Below are 21,526 nucleotides of genomic sequence, written 5' to 3'. Positions count from 1 at the left end.
CACATCAACAAGAAAGTTAAAGCTTTGATAGTCAAGTTCAACTTGAGAATTTTTGGCTTCAGATATGCATGTACATATGCTGCATAAAATCTATCACACAACAAGAAATCCTAGAACTATGAAAAAAAAGCTGTTTATACCCAAGCTGTGCAAAATCACATAAAATCTTGAACTGTCTGATGTGAATTACCTATAACATTCACTACCAAATAAGTCTGAAAAACAGCACTCAGCATAAAGATTATACAATTCTGTTCCATCATTCTACAATTATCTCAAATTAAAATACAAAACGCTCTCATTTTCCTGGAACTGGTGATCAGGATAATGTAGATAACTAATACTGTTACTGGCGGGTCAATTCTAAAGGATAGATCAACAAATGAGTTGAAATACAATCAGTGGTGGATTTATTGCATTGGTCATGTGCCGTTAACATGTCTTTGGTTACATGTAGAACTGGGCACGTTCTATTGACCTCCTGCACTTTTACAACATGACAGTTACCTGTCCATCACAGCCACTACCACAAAATTTAATTGAAGATCTGCATGAAAAGCTAGTTAAAATTCACATTTACAGGCAAGGATGATACAGTTCCATGGAATATTCTCATTTCTGTAACTGCTTCAAAAAATACAAAGTTGAGTTCATATATTATACAATAGGCCTACATTTTATGATAAGCAAAAATATAATGACCTCTGTACAGCAGGAGGAGAGTGTGAAGGTATTGAGGAACCTAAGACAGGGATCATTTATTGGGAATTGATGCATACATAATATGGTATAGATAGTCTTATGGAGGAATATTTTGCTAAAGTGAAAATATTTCTAAGCAATTTTATTGACCACTTGTTTCACAATTACTGTCTCTTGCAGAGTCAAGAGCAAAAGGAAAGGCAACGAAGTGAGGTGAAAGCATGCGACAATTTATAGTCTTGACAACTGACAGAGAAAAATACTATCAAATTAGCTTCATATCAGGAATACATGTTTTTACAACTTTATTTCCAAAATTTCATTACCTGAAGCAGAGGTTACGTTACTTCATTTTACTCTTTGAGCATTGATCTCCAGTTTGATGATTCTAGTCTTCACCATAATTTACCATACCATACCCTTTTGTTCATGCAAAAGACTCTACTGAAACTTCATTCAGCTGAAGAAACCTGTGTGAAATATGAAACTTTCAGAATGTACAGAACTTATGTCATACTCAGAAATGGCATCAATGCTGTTGCCTTATTGAAGGTTGAGAATGAAACAGGAAATGTTGGTTACCTAAGAAATTATTTCACGCCCTGGTGGAATCAGGCTCTCATCAATTTTTCAGCATATGGAGCTATTGATATCATCTTAAAGGTTATTCATTTGTCTCGCTTTCCATGAAAAAAAATCCATCTATCTTGAATAGAAGTTGAGATATTTGCGATTGAAGGAGGTGGGGGTCGCCTGGTTTCAGAAGTAAAATTAGCGAGAAATTGGCTGCCAAAGCTTGGTGACTCCCTTAGCTTAAGAGTCCTTGGAAACGGCAAATTTACGTTTTTTGTACCTTTAATCAATGTTTTCCCCTAAAATCCACATATGAAAGTGTTTTTGAATGGACATACAAGGTGTTGAACCAAAAAACAAAAATTTGAAAAAATTGTCCAAACTGGCCTAAAAATGCTGATTTCTTTGATTTCATTATTTTGACAAGCGCCTGATTTCATCAAGATACCTCACAATTTATTGTGACGTCTTAAGGGATCAAATTTTTACCAAATTTCACACATATAACAAGAATAGGAAGGAGTCTTGAAATCCGCAATCAAATTTGAGAAAAAGTTCCATTTCCATGGATACGGTGGCCATGTTGGATTATGTTAACATGTCTTACGTAATGAATACCGCACTTATTTTTCATGGAAATTTTTGGGGTTTTTTGGGTGCATGTTAGCAAACATTAGATCTACAAATTCTTCTGTTGAATTTTTCTTAAACAAAGTAGAAAGTTTTTAATGAATTTTTTCCTGAGACTGTATTCAAGTTTGAAAATCCACACTCCAGACACCACCAACAAAAATATATTCCATATATAAAAAATTCAACACACTAATTTTTAGTATTACATCTTCTCTTCATTCTGTGAAATTTTCATAAAGATTAGATGGAACATGGAGGAGTCATTTTAAGAAAGTTATTATATAGAAATTATATATATTATATTATAGAAAAATCACGTTTTGAGAAAACGGGCGATAAAAAAAAATATTGACTTTATGAAGAAATGGTGGTAACAAACATGCCCGGTATGGGAAGAAATGAGGCTTTTGGGGGGTTCTTATGCAATGAAATAGTTGTAGGACAGGCTGAGAAAGCTAAAGATGTGTACAACTCAAAATCCATAATTTGGAGCCGAATCGGGACTTTCGGGGTATAGCCCCACCCCCCCCCCTAAAATAAAAACAAGAGAAAAACTGGTTTGTTTCATACAGAATTCAGTAAGATAAAACTTTTTCTCAAATAGATAGAAGAAACAATTGTTTTCAAAATAAAAACATTCACATTACATGTGAAATTGCATCTTCTGGAAAATTCTGGTGAAAAATAAATGTAATACTGGACGAGGTATGAACAGGAATGCCAGAGGTATGTTGAAATGCAATATATTTTACATGCATGCATCTCCACTAGAATTTTAAAGCTTTGTATTTTATCATTATGGCACATTAACAGTCCACATCAATTGGCACTGCGTTGGCAAGGACAAGGAAAAGCATAACTAATTGGATGGGACATATATATATATATATATATATATATATATACAATAAAGGACAGGTCATTCAAAAACTGAGAGGTGGGGGGGGGGGATATTTTTCCTTTAAAGAAAAAATACACTGCAAGAAGACATATTATATCCATGGTTGCCTCAAATTAGGACAAAACATCTTAAAGTAACAGACTGAATTTTCCAGCACAACATCTACTGGTATTTTACATCTCGATAGAGATCCTGTAACTGTAATACATAACTATCCCTTCACCACCAGTGTTAGAAACGACAAATGTGAGAGAAGGAAATCATTGCCAGGTCTAACTTTCAATGATGTACAATTAAAGACATCTTCAGAAAAAGGTGTGTGTGGGGGGGTGGGGGTATGTTTGGATCTCATAATTTTTAACTATCCTTTCATTATCACCAAAGAAGAATTTCATTTTAAAAAAAATAAAATTTAAAGACAAGACAATAAGGAGAACTGCTCCAGGAAGACCATAATATTGTATTGCCAAAAATTGTGTCATCATTATCAATAATGACCCACCATTTTGTAAATCCCCACAAAGGGCAAAATCAGTATGATGACATGAACTGCCAAGCAACAGCCTTAATATGAAGATGGGTGACTTTTCTAAGCAAAAGTGAGGTAAGACTATGAACTACTACTTAAATTCAATTTTCACTGCTAGGAATTTTCACATCAACTACCATAAAATTCTAGTTTTGTTAGCTCTTTTAAACTCTAACAATCTATGCATAGAATCTCATCAGTTTATCAAAACAGAGCTTTAAAAAAATTATAGAACTGGCAATGAAAACATAAACATAACAGCAAGCAAATAAATGGACAAAATCGAGACATGCTGCAAAACTTAATTCCTGTATTGAATACTTCTGCTCGGTGTTTGACCATGTTTTTAGAGATTCCATCAGACACAGCTTGTGCAGAGTTTAGTTTTTTTTGTTTTAGTAGAGTGTTTTACGGGGCTCGCAACTGCATAAGGTCATAGGAGCGCCAAGGGGTGGATGTCAACAGAGAAGTCTTTACAGGGAATCAGGCTTACTCTGCTCACCTCTCTAGCTTCAACAGCACAAAGTCTGCTTCGACTATCAAGGCACCCCGGAAATAGCGGGTCACAAGAGCGCGACAAACATGCAAAAGAAGTAGAGGAAAATGATGATAGTAAGGATAAGGAAAGAAAAAGCAGCAGTTTCCTGTTGTAGTTTAGGCACAGTTATGAGCATGACATGGTTGGATCAGCCCATTTACAATTCTACTGTGCATTAGAACGAGAAATGTCTCTCCTTTGGGAATGGCCTAAAGACACTTCAGACAGTGGCACCGCCCCGAGGGGTATTGTGCAGAGTGCTGATCTCATGAGAGGTACAGTGTGGAGTTTCACAACCCGCATTTTCGGGCTGACATCTCCAGAAAAGACTTTCACATCTGCAAATTATGTCAAGAACACCTGCCCAACAAATCTTATGATTTGTGTGCAGGTTTTAAAGTAGGAATAGCTGCCGAAAACGCTTACTCGTGCCAAGAATATCAACATAAAATTGATCAAAATAATGAAAATCAACATCAAGGTAAATCACAGTTTACATTGCTTATCTGAGCTTCAGTAATATTAAGGCTCAAGCACATCACATCACATAACTCGCCATTTGATACATGCACTAGTCGAGGATTCACTGAGCAAATACAAAGATATAAACATAACAGCATTAACTAAGGTAACAAAAGTAATGAAAGCCCACCACACCCCCCTCCCCCCACCTCCCAGGCCCTTCCCCCTCCTCTTTCAAACAATTCAATTTTCAGTGCAGATTACACTTGCAAAACACAAAACTGAGCTCATATTATTATGAGCAAATTACATGCAAAGTTATATGCTTAGGAACAGTTAAAAGAAAAAAAAAAGGAAAATCAGTTTCCGAACCATACTAGAAATGGTAGCAACATCATCAGAAGGAAAATATCAGAGCTAACTAAAACTCGACATTTCTTTTAAGGGTCACCAGAATCGTAAATTTCATAGGATACGAATGTAAGAGGGTGCCTCAGTCAAAAGTTTTAATTAATAACTAAAATTTTGAGAGAAAAAATGGATGAAAGAAATAATTGCTGTGGGTTAAAATTTGATAAGCAGTCAATTCAATTTTTCTCTATTTTTAGGCCTGCAGAATGGAATTAACGGATGTGGGAAGGGTTTCCATTTCCCCTTAGGATTGTCTGCTTTTTAAGAGACTTAAGAATTTTGTTTACAGCAGAAGTAAAATCTAAAGGAAGGATCAGAGTAGGAGACAACCATTGATAAATAACCCTTGTTTTAGAAACATCAATAGTGACCCTAGTGACAATTTTCCTGACTTAACAAGTGTTTATTGAAGTGGATTGAACCAATCAAATCACTCTGAACATGCTTTACCTTTTCCACCACGAGTCTTGAAAGTCATAAAAGTGAACGAGGAAAGATGTTAAACTGAGTAAGAAAAGCCAAGCCTAGTCCATAAAACTTCGTTATTTATGGTAACATATGGACATTGTGATTACCTCTCATGATGACTGCATCTCTCCAGTTGTTATTGTTATCTATCCAGCTCAAAATAACTAAATATGATTAATTCAAGAGTAAAGAGTTCAATAATGTGTCATGCAAGTGTGATCATCTGTCAACACATAGAATATCATCGCACACATGCCAAACAAGTAAAAGAAATCCACTGACAAGAGAAAGAAATATTTTCCTATAGCCCTTCTAGCAGATGAGCATGATTCAATTTTACTTCGTTCAAATTATGTTCACTAAGAAAAATGGAATCATAGCTGAATTTTTCCATTAAACCCAGTTCAGAGGGATTTTCATAAAGAAAAATGTCCCTTCCTTTGTGGGATATTAAACAGAAACTCATAGTCCAGCCAAGTTCAGAACAAAATTGCTACATTAGACAAGTGCAACCTTTACTACAGAGATACAATGAACTATTCATCTCTAACAAACATACTATCTATTTATATAATACACTTCTAAAGATTTTGGTACTGACTTGACATCCTGGAACAACCCCCTCCCCCCCCCCCCCCCCCCAAACAACAACAAATATCCAGTGCTCATGATACAAATTTATAGTCACATGAAATAACTTAAGTTTAGTTTTAGTAAGGTTTTACAGCACTCGCAACTGCATAAAGTCATATGAGCGCCAAGGGGTGGATGTCAACAGAGAAGTCCATATGGGGAATCAGGCCTACTCTGCTCACCTCTCTAGCCTCAACAGCACAAAGTCTGCTTTGACTATCAAGGCACCCTGGAAATAGCAGTTCACAAGAGAGTGACAAATATACAAAAGAAGTAGACGAAAAATGACTTTAGTAAGGATGAGGAAATAAAAAGGAGCAATTCCCCCTATGTTGTACCGGCACAGTATGAGCATGATATTGATAAATCAGCCCATTTACAATGCTCCTGTGCATGTTAATATCCCCCTTTGGGAATGGCCTAAAGACACTTCAGTCAGTAGCACTGCCCTAATGGAGTACATGAAATAAAAGAACTCATATTTTTACAAAGAAATATCAGTAACTCAATGGTATGCCTTAAGAATATTTTGCACCTTCTACATATGTACCTACTACCTGTATACAGATATCCAAATGCCATGTAGCCAAACGTAACCATGAAGGATGCTGGCACCAGAGTGATCATGGGAATGTATCCTATGAGCCTTTTAGTGTTTACTTTACAACAAACAATGTCCTCACTCTGCTCAAAATACTGGTAATATCAGGAAAAAATCATCCTATTTGAATCAATATCCATGCATTTTAAGTCTGGTTTGAATATTTCTCAGAGAAGAGGACCTAAGCCTGTATTTCAAAACAACATAAAAACAGTTATGATAATTTCTTTCAGTCCTTTGTCTCCACATTCACAATTATTCAGTATTTTGAAGGTGCATTACATGTATCCTATCACATCTCTGATGTCAGATTTTGTTAGAGAATAAGATATCCTCTACATCAGGTCTAAGGTTGGGGAATGGTCCTATTTTGATTTCTATCACACACTTAACTCAGTTGGTCCAGTCCCACAGTCTAAATGGAATTACATGAGGCCACTTCTCTGCTTAAGGCTTTGAGAATGAAGCGGATACATACATCTGACCAGCAGCAGACCAAAAGCAACGTTGCGGCATATGGCGAACCGTCATGCACAAATCAGAAACCCAAATTTTCATATCGTCTGGTGTGCATGGTGTTTCTGGCCTTCTTAAATTTCATACAAAGAAAACAGAATTAAAAATCTGTATGATTAAGGAAGTTATACTTGATTTTTAAAGTGCCCCAAAACAGCACATCTTCAAGCAAATGACAAGAATGCGCATCCTCAGTGAGTTTACTCTTTGGTGCTATACAGGTGGCTCACTTGACTTGGTTGAAAAAGACAGTAATTTTGTACATCTTACAGGGAATATAAAAGAAAGAGATAAACTGAGTCGCTACTTGTACAAGCACATCAACACCTTAGAAGTTTATGCTAAATTGTCCTCCGAAAGGAAAAGTTGAGTAAGTGTCTGGTGGTGGAGGTGAAAAAGCAGGAAAAGTTGATGAGGGCATTTCCTCTTCAAAGATATTCGAGTCAACTCATCAAAAACTACAGTCATTGCTCATGCTTTGAAAACAATGAGTTATACCCCGGTGGGGGGGGACGACAGCTTGCGGAGTCCGTCAGTGGAAATTTCTCATCCTCCACAACATTAGTGTCAACTGAAGGCTGCTCCTCTGTTCTGTCAGTACAATCCTTGAGGGTTTCACTTGTTGCCAAGGAGGACTGAGCTCCCAATGATGAAGCAAGAGGAATATCTTCCTTGTTCATTGTATTCTGTTCATTTTGAAGCGAGTTTGAAGCCCGAACTGGTGTCTGTGGAGTGACTTCAGCTGACACCCTAGTAACTTGGGTCAGTTCGTCGTCCTGGGGAGATGGGGTCGGAAGCATCCCTGAAGACTGAGCTATAGCAATCTCAGCAGTGGTTGTGTTTTCCAGCAGTTCTACTGCACGCTGCAGCCTGATAGAGCCAAGTTTACGGCCATGTAGATCAAAAGGATCTGCAGTGTAATATGGTCCTGTTTAAGAAAAAGAAAAAATGTTTTATGTCTTGTCTTAAAAATTATTTGCGACGGTGGGGTGCGTGTATGCGTGTTGATCTATTTTGGTGGGAGTTTTTTTGTTTGTGGGGTTGTTTGTTTGTTTTTTTGTGGGGGATTTTTTTTTGGGGGGGAGGGGAGGGTGCAGTTAAATGTAAAATGTAAACAAGTATGTTGCCGACATTTCATTTTATATCATGCAGAGTAAAATTTTATGTTACCTTCACATTTTATTCAAGGATGAATATACGTCGATATATTCTCTTATAGAAACTACTTATATGATTGAGCAGCCTACAGCTTTACTCAGTGCACTTTAGAATGTTTGGTACAAATGACTAATTAACACTTCTAGGAACTGTGTCTGAAATAAACAAATAGGCCCTACATGTATTCAATATCTATTGCTCTTATGTCAAATAAATGTATCTCAAGTTAACAAACAAATTTCTAAGAATTTTTTATTTCAAATTGTTATCCAGTAAGCGAGACTAATAGCCTACTTTGGACTCGCGCCTACAAATCTGCATAAGATAGCATGGTTCTTTAGGCCTACTGTGTTGTGAAAAATTGCATATTCTTTGGTATAAATAAAAAATAAAAATAATTTGTCATAAAAAATTTTTTGTCATTCTTTACATTTGGATCATTATGAAGACGTTTTTTTTTTTAAAGTTCTATTTACAATTATAGTTACATTTAAATGTAGGTCATAAGCAAATGAGACATTGTAAACATCCGATTATAGTTTCAAGCCAAAGCCCTTTTCCCATCACTATTACATAACACTTTCTTAACTCGCCCTTTTCAAAATCTAGAGATTTTTCTCTTCACAATTGCCCCTTTTCTTTACCTTGAAAAATTGATCAAAGCCCCATCCCAGCTGAGTATAAAACACTATATTGCATTCATTGAAATACTCAAATTTTTTTAGGCAGAAAGGTTACAAAATCCTAATGCATTTCGCCAGAACTTTCTACAACTGGAAACAAAAATTAAAGGTTGTTAGTGAGCTGCATACCTGGGGGAAAATCTTTAGCTAAGCCTGCATTGCTTAGAGTACGAGGTCGCTTTTTGCGAGTGCAGAAAGCCAAATACAGAATCAGCAGCAGGGCAACAGGTGCAGAGAAGAAAACGAATAGAGTGTTCTTCGAGTACCCGTCATCTTTTTCTTCTTTTGTAGATCCCACATTGGTGGATTTCACTTTTTCTGAGGATGTATATTAATGGGTTTAAACAGTGTCATAAAAGAGTAAATAGTCAGCAAACCATAACACTCTTTGCAAAGAAAAACAGAAAAGTAACATTCAATTCCGAATTTAAGGTCTGACTTCAATACTCAAAAAGTACAAAAGTAGACTAATGTAGGAATGCCATCACTCACTTCCACAGTAAAATACCCCCCCCCCCCCCCTCTCTCTCTCTACTCACAATCAAACGTTGTGCAGCATACATCCCCCTATGTGCATAGTTTTCTTATTTTTGAGTCAACAAAAATAATGTCCAAGGTTTGTTATGAACTTGAATATGAGTTTTGAAAAAGCAGTAGAAATGGCAACACTAAAGGTGGTGCTTGAAATTTAAAATCCAGTTTCAAGTGAGCTAAAAAATTCTGACTGAGCAATGTGTGAACGTCACATGCGCACTTTTAAAAATACTGATAGGGCCTAGTTATAAAATGTATAACAACATTATAGCTTTGTTTCGTTAAGTCTCTCAAAGGCAACTGACATGTATAAAGGAATTGTCATGAGTTTAATTAATGTGCCTTTGTTTGCATGAGTGTGCAGAGAGAAAAAAGAGGAGCATGCTAGAAATAAGAGTGAAGGGAATGTAGCCTCATGCAGAGACTCTTGTGAAGTGTTGCTAGGTTTTACACGCCCAAACATAAAAGTGATAAAAAGTAGGAATCAGAAATTACTTCTTTGCTTTAAAAAATACGGTTACATCTTTGTAAAATTTAGTCTTTGAACAAGTAAACATGTCCCCTGTAGCTATCATTGTTCTGTCATAGTATTTAAGGAAAACTTGCATGAGATGAAGACTGGGATCTAGCAAAATATACTACTGAATAGCTTCAGGAGTTCACACTCTCAAGGTGTTCATAAAATTGTCTGATGCCAGAACTTACCTATGAAGCGATACTTGAACATAAAAGAGTGCTGGTAATTTGTTACATTAGCAGGAGATGCATATCTGTCTTCCCCAGGGCTGACCTCAATAGAAATGTAGTCAAAACTTGGAGCAAGGGCAATACAATATTCAGTGCCCAGCTCTGGGACACTCTCAAAACCAAACTGCCTGTGAAATAAAACATAATTATGAACGCGTTGCAATTGATGGATCTCACTCTTTTCACAACAAGGTTATTAAAATTGATCAAAATGGTACAGGTTTTAACGCCCTTTGCAACACCTAGCTAAGTGGGAAAATTCATGTTAAGTGCCTCTCTCAAGGACACAAAGTTAGACTGCTGAGCCTCAAAAATCTGAACTCCCAATCCCATAATTATAAGTCAAGTAGAATAACCACAAGACTACCAACACCATTTAGGATATCCTTTATAGAAAAGAAATATATCGTTACATTTATTGAGATAAATTAGAGCTTTACAACCTTATTAAAATAATTAAGTCAAATAAAAAGGAAGCAGACTAGGACACTTATATTATAGCAATGTAATATCAGAAGATGCTGAAGATAGGGGCAATTAATCCAGTCAGGGTTTATCAGAAAACGTTTGCAGAAATCTTCATCCTCCAATGTGTATGCACATGATGTGTGTGCAAGTATATGTGTGATATGTGTATGGGTATGTGTATGTGAGTGTGTTTGTGTGTGTTTTTGTGTGGGTGTTTGTGAGTGTGTATGTGTGTCTGTGTGTGTTTGTACATGTGTCTGTTTATTTGTGAGAATAAGTGGGCATGTATAATAGTGCGCAAGCTTTCTAGGAGTGAACATGAAGAGGAAACAAAATACCTGAGCTTGCAGAAATCTTAAAATTGCAGTCACATGTATGTTCACAGCAAACATACATCTTGCAATAACTTACCCAGATAAACAAAGAGTTCAGAAACACCAGCAGAAATTGTGAGTAAAGCTTATTTGCATGCCAACATTTCACTAAAGTGAGTATAAGCTGTACAAATATGCTCCACTTCTATCAAATCAAAGGCAATAGAAAAATGCAACAAACTTACTCAAGGGCAGAGCCTTCTATGAAAAGCTGAACACTATTCATAGAGAATTCTGCAACGCTGAAAATAAAACAAAATTTTTCATATTTCTGAACATCACTTTCAGGCAAAATATGAAGCTTGCACAGCACTGGATGTTTCACGTTGGGTTTGTTAACCACAGACACGACGACACCTCGAGTTGACCTCACATTTCGCCAACCTTCAGGACAATTAATTGCCACTTCTCTCAGGTCATCTGTTAAAAAAGCAAACAAAGGGTTTAGTAAATAACAAATATCCAATGTAAATTATTCTGGCAATAATTATAAGACAGGACAAGATGAGTCACATTATGGTGGAATCAGGCGCTCGTCAATTTTTGGACATAAGGGATTATTGGTATCATCTTAAAGCCTGTTCATTTTCCTTTCTTTTGGTGAAAAAAATACCCATCAATGTTGAATAGAGATACAGTCGAACCTGTGTAAGATGGCCACTCATTGTCAAGGAGAAAAGTGGCCGTATAAGACAGGCGGCCGTCTTAGGCAGGACTGATCGAGATGAAGAAAACAAACCATTCCTTTCCGAGAAAACAAACCCTTTCTTTCTGAGGTCCCAACCGAAGGTAGTTGCATTGTTGTTGTTGTTTTCGCTGGGTTTTCTTTTCTTTTGTTGCTGCTTTTGTGCACGGGTGACAATAAAACGAAATGTGTCAGACAAGGAGGATCAAGTGCTATGGTAAAACAAACACCCGTACCACCACTCGGAGAACAAGCGACGCTTCTGTCACAAGTTCATGCTGACGTCCATTGTTACTGTGTTACAGACTGGGTAAACAGTGACCACTCATCTCACTTGCGATTTGTGTATGGGTTCTGGGCGGGGCTTATGGGTTAGGAGGGATCACACGCTTACCTCACCAGCAGCTGAAAATTTATTTTCTTACCTATTGGTCAACAGTGGGAGGGGCCTACGCAACATGATCAGTTGGAGGGACTACCTAACAACGACAGGTTTTTAGATTATGGCGGCTCGCCCACAACACCAGGGGCCAATGCACAATTTATGACAAAGCATAATGGAGTCACTAAGGTGGCCGTCTAAGACAGGTGTTTTTGCTTTGTGTGATAGGGTTTGTGCGTTGAAATATGGTGGCCGCAGCCGCGTTGGACAGGTGCCCGTTTTACACAGTTAAATTATATAGAAAAAACGCAAGGGGGGAAATGGAAAGTGTCCGTTTGTACAGGTGGCTGTCTTATAGAGGTGGCCGTAGGGGCAGGTTCGACTGTATTTGCAATAAGAAGGAGGTCAGGATTGCTTGGTTTCAGAGGTAAAATTAGCAGAAAAATGGCCACTAAAGTTTGGTACTTTCCATAGCTTATTGAGAGTCCTTGAAAAATGAACATTTATCTACATTTCTTGTGCCTTTAATACAATGTTTTTCAGTATTATCGACACAGAAATGTGTTTTTAAATGTATGTAAAAAGACTTGAGCCAAAAAAAGAAAATTTTTCAACAATTGCCCGAAAGCCAGAAAAAAGTCAATTTCTTTGATTTCATCATTTTGATGAGCACCTGATTTTACCATTATGCCTCACATATAATGGCTACTCACAACAATTATTTTCACAATACTTTTCCAGGTGATATGCGCCTAGCATGTACAATAAACTTCACAAGAAATCCTTTGTGTGTCATTGGAAGCCCTGTGGTTAGGCTTTCAGACTCACAAACTGTACGGTCGTAGGTTCAAATCCAGTCAGGGGCTAAACACTGTGTCCTTGAAGTCGAATGCACACTTGTAGCACTTAAGACCCAGATTCTGTCCCCAAACAAAATTGTTGATTTCTATCTTTGTGAGCTTGTCAAACTATCATGTGGCCCTAATCCAAGACAAACGGGATCTTTGAAGTTGACGTTTCTTCAACATTAACACCTGTCCTTGACTTATATCGAAACCCTTTTCATTTTATTTAAGTCACCAGCAGGCTTCATGCATTTGTGTCTTATGTCATTATACATTTTGGGGAAGCTGCAACTCATAACTTCTCCATACTAAAGCCTGTGCAGACATTTGACCTTACAAGAGAGCTGTTAAGATAATACCACTATAGTAGGTCTTTCGGTTTGAGATTGTCTGAAAGAAAGTTTTTCACATTACCAATATCTTTCTTTTAATTTTTCCTGTAGCATTAAAATAACATCACCATCCTTTAGCTATACAAAAAATTTCAAGCGCATATGATGAGGACTTAGTCACTTCCACCTGCTTGACCACTAGTTTGGATATTTATAAAATTGTCAAACAATTCAAACTTGACTCACTGTAACCCATGTTCTTTCCATTCCATGGCATGGCATGAAGTAAGCAACAACAAAAAATTCTTAATAACATAGGCTCTATAGGAAAGATTTTATAATATTTTAAAGCTTTATTTTATATATATATATTTTTTTTGGCAGCATGTTTTACTCCATCTAAGGTTACAATGAGCTAGAAATTGAGTTTTTCTCCAAACTTTGTTTTTACACCCCATGTTACAAAATGTGACATATCTTTAAAAGTACTTAAGATATTTGAAAAATTAAAAAAACAGCATGTTCAGTAATGAATTGGCTACAAGAATATGCCCTTATTTTAATATCTAATATTTTTCGACAACTGACAGACTTTTCTGCAGGCACACACACACATACGTAGATCTACTGCTGCTTTGTCCCTGTCATAGCTTTTGTTTCATTTAGTTTTGTTTTAGTATGAGGGACATCCAGAAAGTAAGTACCATTTTAAAATAATTATAAAAGAAATAATTTTCCGTACCAAAACGATTTATTTTTGAATACCTCATATATATGACTACTTCTCCACATAGTCACCAGAACTATTGAGGTATTTGTCGTAGCGTGGGACGCGCTTCTGAATGCCCTCATCGTAGAAAGCTGCCGCCAGCGATGTCAGCCAATGTCCAGTCTCTCCTGTGAAATCAGCGTCTGAGTCGAAGTCCTGCCCAACCAAAAACTTTTTCAAATGGAGGGACAGATGAAAGTCACTCGGAGCCAGGTCTGGGCTGTACGATGGATGCTTCAACTGTTCCCATCTGAAGGAGACGATCAGGTTTTGGGTCTGTGCAGACTTGAGAGGAGTTGCATTGTCGTGAAGCAGAACATCGCCGTCGCTAAGTATTCCGCATTTTTGGTTTGAATCGCTCTACGCAGGCCGCGTCAAGAAAGAAAGTCATGAGTACAGTGTTTGGGGACAGACAAGGAGTTCTTTTAGTAGAATTTTGGGGAAATGGGATGACAATTAACTCTGATGTGTACTGCACCACACTTAAAAAACTGCGCACAGTGATTCAAAACAAAAGACACTGAATGCTTAGCAACGGCGTTGTTCAGCTTCACGACAATGCAACTCCTCTCAAGTCTGCACAGACCCAAAACCTGATCGCCTCCTTCAGATGGGAACAGTTGAAGCCCCCATCGTACAGCCCAGACTTGACTCCAAGTGACTTTCATCTGTTCCTGCATTTGAAAAGGTTTTTGGCCATGCAGGACTTCGACTCAGACGCTGATCTCACAGGAGAGACTTGACATTGGCTGACATCGCAGGTGGCAGCTTTCCATGATGAGGGCATTCAGAAGCTCGTCCCACGCTACGACAAATGTCTCAACAGTTCTGGTGACTATGTGGAGAAGTAGTCATATATATGAGGTATTCAAAAATAAATCGTTTTGATATGAAAAATTATTTCTTTTATAATTATTTTAAAACGGTACTTACTTTCTGGACGTGCCTCGCAAGAGTTTTGTGGCATTTGCGACACAATATAAGGCTAAGACCATATAAGTGCTAAAGATTAGAGGCGTTACAAAAGAGTAACAAACACAAAAAACAAAGAGGTTAGATAAGGATGGAAGATGTTTGACAGGAAAGAAAGAGCAAACCATACCTGAGCACCCACCAACCACCCATGTTTTTAGTCTACAAAACAGTATCATGTACTCACATGTATGGGGCCAAATTTTCTTCACATACACTTTAACAAAACCTCTGAAATTACAGAAGTTGGTACTCATGTATGCAACTGTCAAATTTTCACCACTGCCGAGACACACTGAGCGAGGATAAAGTAGGGACAATTTTCCACTGCCACAGTAAATTCCCTGAAAATATAAAGCAATTAAAGCAAAGCTTATTTATTTTTTCCCTTTTGACATAAATGTAAGTTTTCATCAGTGGCATTTTTCAGAACAAGTTACCATGCCCAGTCATACTTTATAAAATCTTTTAAAATGAGTGACAATGAAGTAGCCTCTGTCTCATATAGTCAATAAACAATAATATGCTATCACCAGGGGCGAAGCGTCTATATAATCAAATAATCACTGCTTCCCTTCCTAATTTTGAAACATTGTCGCTGTCAAATTCATCCTTAAACGTAAACCTCTTAAATTAAAAGTAAAAAGAGGTTCGTAATCCACAATGAGTATGCCTAACATTCAAAACAGTTTCACGGCCACATAAATAGCCTCCTCACCCCTCTCGGGCCATTCCATAAGGAGTCGCAAGCTTTGATTAAGTAAGCTTAAAGTGAGGCTGGGAAGAGTGTGCCAATACAGTTTAGGGAACATGTGCATAGCAGTCATGGCTGTTTCATTGCCACATATACCCTGTTCACCCCTTTGGGGCCACAGTTATAATCAATCCCAGGCCCTGATTAAGTAAGCTAACGAACACTGGTCGAGTCTACCTCACAAATGTGAGGGGAACTAACTCCTAACAATCTCTTTACTGCTGCATGTGCTTGTTTTTTTTCCTCGCCTTTTTACTGTCCTATAATCAGATCGTGACCTCGATTATGACACCAGCTCCTGGCCACGAAAGGCTAACAAAAACAGCCAAATGTGAAATTTAAAAAATGATAATTGTCATGTTCTACCAAGGAGTTAGACTCTCTGGTAGGTCTATAACATATAGATCTAGTACTGACATCTCTGCTTCTTTGCTTTGTGTTTATGTATTCACATCTAAAGTTAATTTAATTTTAGTTGGAACTGATATTTAATAAGATACTTTCCCGATTATTTTGGCGGTTGAACATACAATAAGAATTCCGGATTTGTTTTCATTCACAACTCAGAGTCGCCGCCTCGAGTAAGATTCTTCTGTGATATCTACAGGCCATATAGATCTATATCTGATCCCGTTTCACTTTGATTACCCTGTCAAACAAGTCAGCCTTCGCCCCTGGCTATCACTACATAATATATATATCTATCTGAATTGGTAAAATAAAATGAACATGCAAATAGTTTAAAACATACTTGTATTCAATAGGCTACAGTTAGTGATTTTGAGTTGTTATATAGACACAATAAACACAATTTTGCTCATCATGTGAGCACTGGTGCTGATTTGTGGGGTGTGACTAAAGACAAGACTGTGAGGCACTGCACTATGGGCCATATAGCGTGGGAATTATGTTTGTGTGCATGTGAATATGTGTGTGTTCTTGTTTGAATATGAAGGTCTGCATCAGAAAGAGATTACAGACGAGGGGTGAGTGGTGTGCTCTGATCAGTTTTGGTCACATTATCATGATCGTGATCTGATGTGAGAGCAATTTTTTCTACTCATGTTGCAAGACTCATCAGTACCACTCTCTTCCTTTCTCTTGTTTTGACTATGAACAAGGTGCACGCACTATCGTTTCCTCCATCTTTTATATCGATACCAGGCACTTTTCATAATGACAGAGAAGAGAAAACTGAAATGTCAGACAATAAGAACCACATGATTGATTTTCCAATCATTAAACCGTCACAATTACTTCCCTTGTTTTTCTTTAATATCTCTCTTATTTTTCGTTTTTCATAGTTTACTCGAATAAAAGGATGTGTCGAGCACATTTGTCAACCCCCAAACGAATTTGAGAAATTCTTGCTCAGTATGACATTGAATTTCAGTAATGATGAGACAGTTAACAGATATGAAGTAATTTTAAAGTCTCACCTGAATTTCCCTTTCTAAGCCATTTGCCATATGCTTCGAAAATTTGACTTGGGACAAGCAGTCATCCACTGTCTGGTTTGACAGATCAAAGCAAATCTTGTAGGCCTCTCTCATGACATGATCATCTCCAGAAAACTTTAAAGAACATTCTTTAATGAAATGAAAGCTGCAGTCTGAGCCTTCTTTTCTAGGTGCCGCAGATGTATAATATACCGTGGATGGGTCCTTCATTATAGTATCTTTTGAACAGGACTTCTTTGATTTATCAACTTGCACGGAAACTGAAAGTAAAGAAGAATAGACACAGGTACAGCCTTACCAAATATAAGTTGTAGTACTGTCTTCAAGCAATATTTGACAAGGCAGGGGGATACATGTGAAATTAACAGACCGAGTTAGCACTCATATTGACATTTTAACATCAACTATTTGATTCCATAGTGACCAGGGAAGAGTATATATGCATATTTTTATCTTTGCCGTGCTTCCTTCAAGACTATGAATGCCAATACTTGTGCTGTTGTATGTCTATTAATAAGCCTGTCTGACATTCTGTACATCTGATAGCCATTTTCAAAACTTTGTTAAGGGGGAATAAAAGTATTCCTCGATTGATTGTACTGTGTGGTAGACATTTGTTAGAACTAAAATTTTAGCCTTTTCTTACAAATATGCATCAGGACGTGGAGGAATCAGGCGCTCGTCAATTTTTGGGCATTTGGAGTTATTGGTATCATCTTCAAGCCTGTTCATTTGCCTCGCGTTTGATGAAAACAGCACCCATCTATCTTGAACAGAAGTCGAGATATTGGTTACTGAAGGAGCTGAGGGTCGCCTGGTGTTTGAGGTAAAATTAGCAAGAAAATGGCCACTAAAGTTTGGTGATTTCCAAAGCTTGAGTGTCCCTGAAAACTGCAAATTTATGTTTTTTGTGTCTTTCATCAATGTTTTTCAGTGAAATGCATGCAGGAATACGCAGGAATATACTATACTCACAGTGAATCACAGCATTTTGAGAACCATATCAAACAAGAAAAGTCACCTTTGTCTTCCATCTCTTTGTTCTAAGTTAAATTCTTCTGGATGGTGGGGACAAAGCCGTTTCCCCTTCAAATTTCCTGTAATTTCATCTGGTTTGACCTGATTACTGTTAAATCTCAGTGGCACAAACACAAACATGCAGTAACAACACTTCAAACATATTCCTTCTATGATCAGGATAAGGCCAAGTAGTGTGTAGTCGCGAAAAGTAGAACGCACCAAACAAAGGTCCAAAGAGCGCATGAGTAACTGGGGGAAAGTGTCTCATAAATTTCACCCTTTGTCAGGGCTGGGAGAGCGGGAGCCCTCAGTACAGTGTTCTTTTTTAAAATGTTTTTTTTACCTTTTTACAAGAATAGTTTCATTAAGGACTGGCCGTGGAAACAGGCTTATCCTTCGCTGAGCCCTAAAGACATGTGATAGGCCGTTAGGTTACTATAGCTGTAAGAGGTGACGACCGTGATTTGATAAACAAGCGAGCCGCCAAGTTGATCACAGTGTGTTCATTGTGTTTGATCATAACAGTTTCAACTGCTTATTTCATTATTTAAGAAATGTTCACTCATGAAGGGATAGAGTTGGGGGCTCAAGCTTGTAAGCCCTTCACTACCCACTGCCACTGGGAATATGTTTTTACATGGGTATAAAAGATGTTTAGCCAAAAATTTAAAAATTCGATAAAAATTGCACAATGGAAGGAGAAAAGTCCATTTCTTCAATTTCATTATTTTGATGAGCTTCGTATTCCACCACATTGCAACACATATATAACCTAAAGCCATAGGCCTGACTGGTCAACTAATCATACTGTGAAGGGAAGTTATAAGGTATAAAACTTTCATTACGTTTCTAACGATTCTTAAAATTTTCTATGTTTCTCACTTTTCCCTGACTTGAAAGACAACACTTCCTGAAAAAATTAAGTGTTCCAAAAAAGAAACAAAATAACAATCAACAAATTAGAAACAGAGCCTTGTTTGGATTTGTATACTGGTTTTAAAATGGATCTTAGGAAACAAAGAACAAAACCCCTGGAAGTAGAAGGAAATGCAAGAGATCCCTGTTATCTCAATCTTTGTAGAAAAAAATCCAAGAAAATTTAAGAAGCATTAGATTGAGCGTGAATAGTATTATTGAAATTTAATTTTAGACCATGAATAATGTCTAGCCGCAAAAACTAATCTCACACATAGTTTCAATACAGTTTAATCATCATCATCATCATCATCATCATCATCATCATCATCATCATCATCATCATCATCATCATCATCATCATCATCATCATCATCACCATCATATCACCATCATAAATGAACAATAAAAGAGAAAAAAATGTATACTGGGTGTCTAAAAAAAAGAGAACCCTTTTAAAGGGCAATACCATAGTCAAAAACTTTACTTTATTTAATTAATTCACCCAGCTGCAGATAGGAATTTGGTAATTAGTAGAGATGAAATATATGAATATCAGCAATGTATCCCTAAAAGGTTGTAACACTGTATATCCCCTAGGCTACCAAAATGCTAATCATGAAATCATGAAGTTATGTGAGCCCTTCAGGAGCACCTTTATAAGACTATGAATAAGCCTGTGAACTTTTCGAAATAAATTGTGACACATAATGCGGTGGAATCAGGCACTCGTCAATTTTTGTGAATGTGGAGTTATTGATACCACCTGAAAGCTTATTCATTTGTCTTGCTTTCAATTTTAAAAATACCTATATATCCTGAACAGAAGTCGAGATATTTGCGATTGAAGAATATGGGGGTTGCCTGGCTTCAGAAGTGAAATCAACGAGAAAATGGCCGTCACAGTTTGATCATTTTAATAGCTTGAAAGTCCTTGCAAAATGAAAATTTATATATCTTGGGTCTTTAACCAATGTTTTTCAGTAAGATTCACATGGAAACGGGTTTTTACATTAAATAAAAGGTGTTGAGCACAAAAACAAAAAGTGAATAAAAATTGCCAGACTGGTGAAAAAATGCCAGCTGATTTCACTATGATGCTTTACAATTAAAGATCAATCCTATTCCTAGATGCAGCCATAGAAATGGTCAGTTTTTGTTCCTATTACTAGGCTATACCTCATCCTGATTCTCATCACCATCGTCATTGTCATGAAACAATGAAAACAACAAGAACAGAATCTAGAGTAGGACTGAACTGAATCACAATATGAACTGTGTCCTCAATGCAAAGACATTTTAAATGTCGTACAACAGAATCAGCTCTTCTATTCTCTTACATGGTTTACCTGGATACCTGGAGGTGCCGTCTCTGGCTCAGAGGTTGATGTGCATGACCAGCCAGTGCTTACTGTCACTAGCTGCTGCCGTTATAAACTCAGTCATATTTAGACTAATACATGCCTTGATGACTTTATGTTATCGGTCTACATTGTTCTTTATTCACTCTTAACCCTTTTAGCCCACATCTTGCCTTCGAGTATTTCCTTTATAATGGTCTGGTGGTGTTTTATATGGGAAAAGTATTGTATTTTTCTACTTTTCCTTTTGTTAAGCAGGGTTTGCTTTTGTGGAGAATCTGACACACCTCGTTGTTAGTCCTTTCTGTTTCCCAGCTAATTTTGGCCATTCTGTGGTAGCACCACATCTTAAATGTAGATATTTTGTTTTTTTCTTTTTTATGTCAAAATCCAAGTTTTGGTGCCTTACGAGTATATGAGATAGTTTACTTTCAGTCTAATCCTTGCCTCCACAACCCAAAATGACATGCATCATGCTGCACAAGTGTGATTTGATCCAACATCACTGACTCCTCCTTTACTAATACTATAATCATGAGTAAGCCTTATTGTGAACAATCCTTAGCTTCTTGTAGTGAACTCCTGAGCTGCAGTTAGAAAGGACTAGGTTAATATCAAGGATGTCATTGGAAACATTCACCCTTCACCAGCACTTACCTTCTTGAATGTGAGTGTTGAGAACATAGTCAAATAGCAGAGCGGTGAGGCTGCACATAAAACTTGAAACTTGATTCAGTCTCATGTTGATTGGCTAGGGAAAAAAATGTTTTGTATACTTGTATGTATGATGACAAAAACCAACATTGATTAGATACATAGCAGGTTACATATAAGCCTATGGCTCGAAGTTTGCCCCTCATTTTGGAGTAGAGGAGTTTAAAGAGGAGTTTGAAAAAAAAATAAATCAACTTTTTCGTACAAGTGTGGTATCTGATTATCATCACAACTTGAAAATCTTTTTAAAAAATTAGATCTAGAGATAAAAAAATATGAATCTTTACATTGCTACAATATTTATAACCTGACCAGGGTTCAAATCTGCGTGTATGTGTGAGCATGTAAGTGTGTGTCAGTGTATGTGTGTGTGTGTGTGTGTGTGT

The 21,526-nt window shown here is 37.1% G+C and overlaps 1 protein-coding gene across 2 annotated transcripts in view; it reads right to left on the bottom strand.

The window, feature by feature from the left end:
* Positions 1-6,253: 6,253 nt before the first annotated feature.
* Positions 6,254-21,526, bottom strand: part of LOC101853525 — a 17,477-nt gene continuing 2,204 nt past the window's right edge. Inside the window, exons 2-8 of one of the 2 annotated variants that reach the window (XM_005091940.3) lie at positions 21,084-21,177; positions 17,110-17,390; positions 15,104-15,260; positions 11,117-11,351; positions 10,048-10,217; positions 8,938-9,126; positions 6,254-7,895 (exon numbers count right to left, since the gene is read on the bottom strand). In XM_005091940.3, the coding sequence (XP_005091997.1) occupies positions 7,432-7,895; positions 8,938-9,126; positions 10,048-10,217; positions 11,117-11,351; positions 15,104-15,260; positions 17,110-17,390; positions 21,084-21,168 (1,581 nt within the window). In that variant the 5' untranslated portion in view covers positions 21,169-21,177 and the 3' untranslated portion in view covers positions 6,254-7,431. The remainder of the gene's footprint in view (positions 7,896-8,937; positions 9,127-10,047; positions 10,218-11,116; positions 11,352-15,103; positions 15,261-17,109; positions 17,391-21,083; positions 21,178-21,526) is intronic. The other variant, XM_035973953.1, reaches the window with a different exon arrangement.

Source organism: Aplysia californica, unplaced genomic scaffold, assembly GCF_000002075.1.
Source record: "Aplysia californica isolate F4 #8 unplaced genomic scaffold, AplCal3.0 scaffold00038, whole genome shotgun sequence".
Lineage (NCBI taxonomy): Eukaryota > Metazoa > Mollusca > Gastropoda > Aplysiida > Aplysiidae > Aplysia > Aplysia californica.
This window is presented reverse-complemented; position numbering and strand designations above follow the sequence as displayed.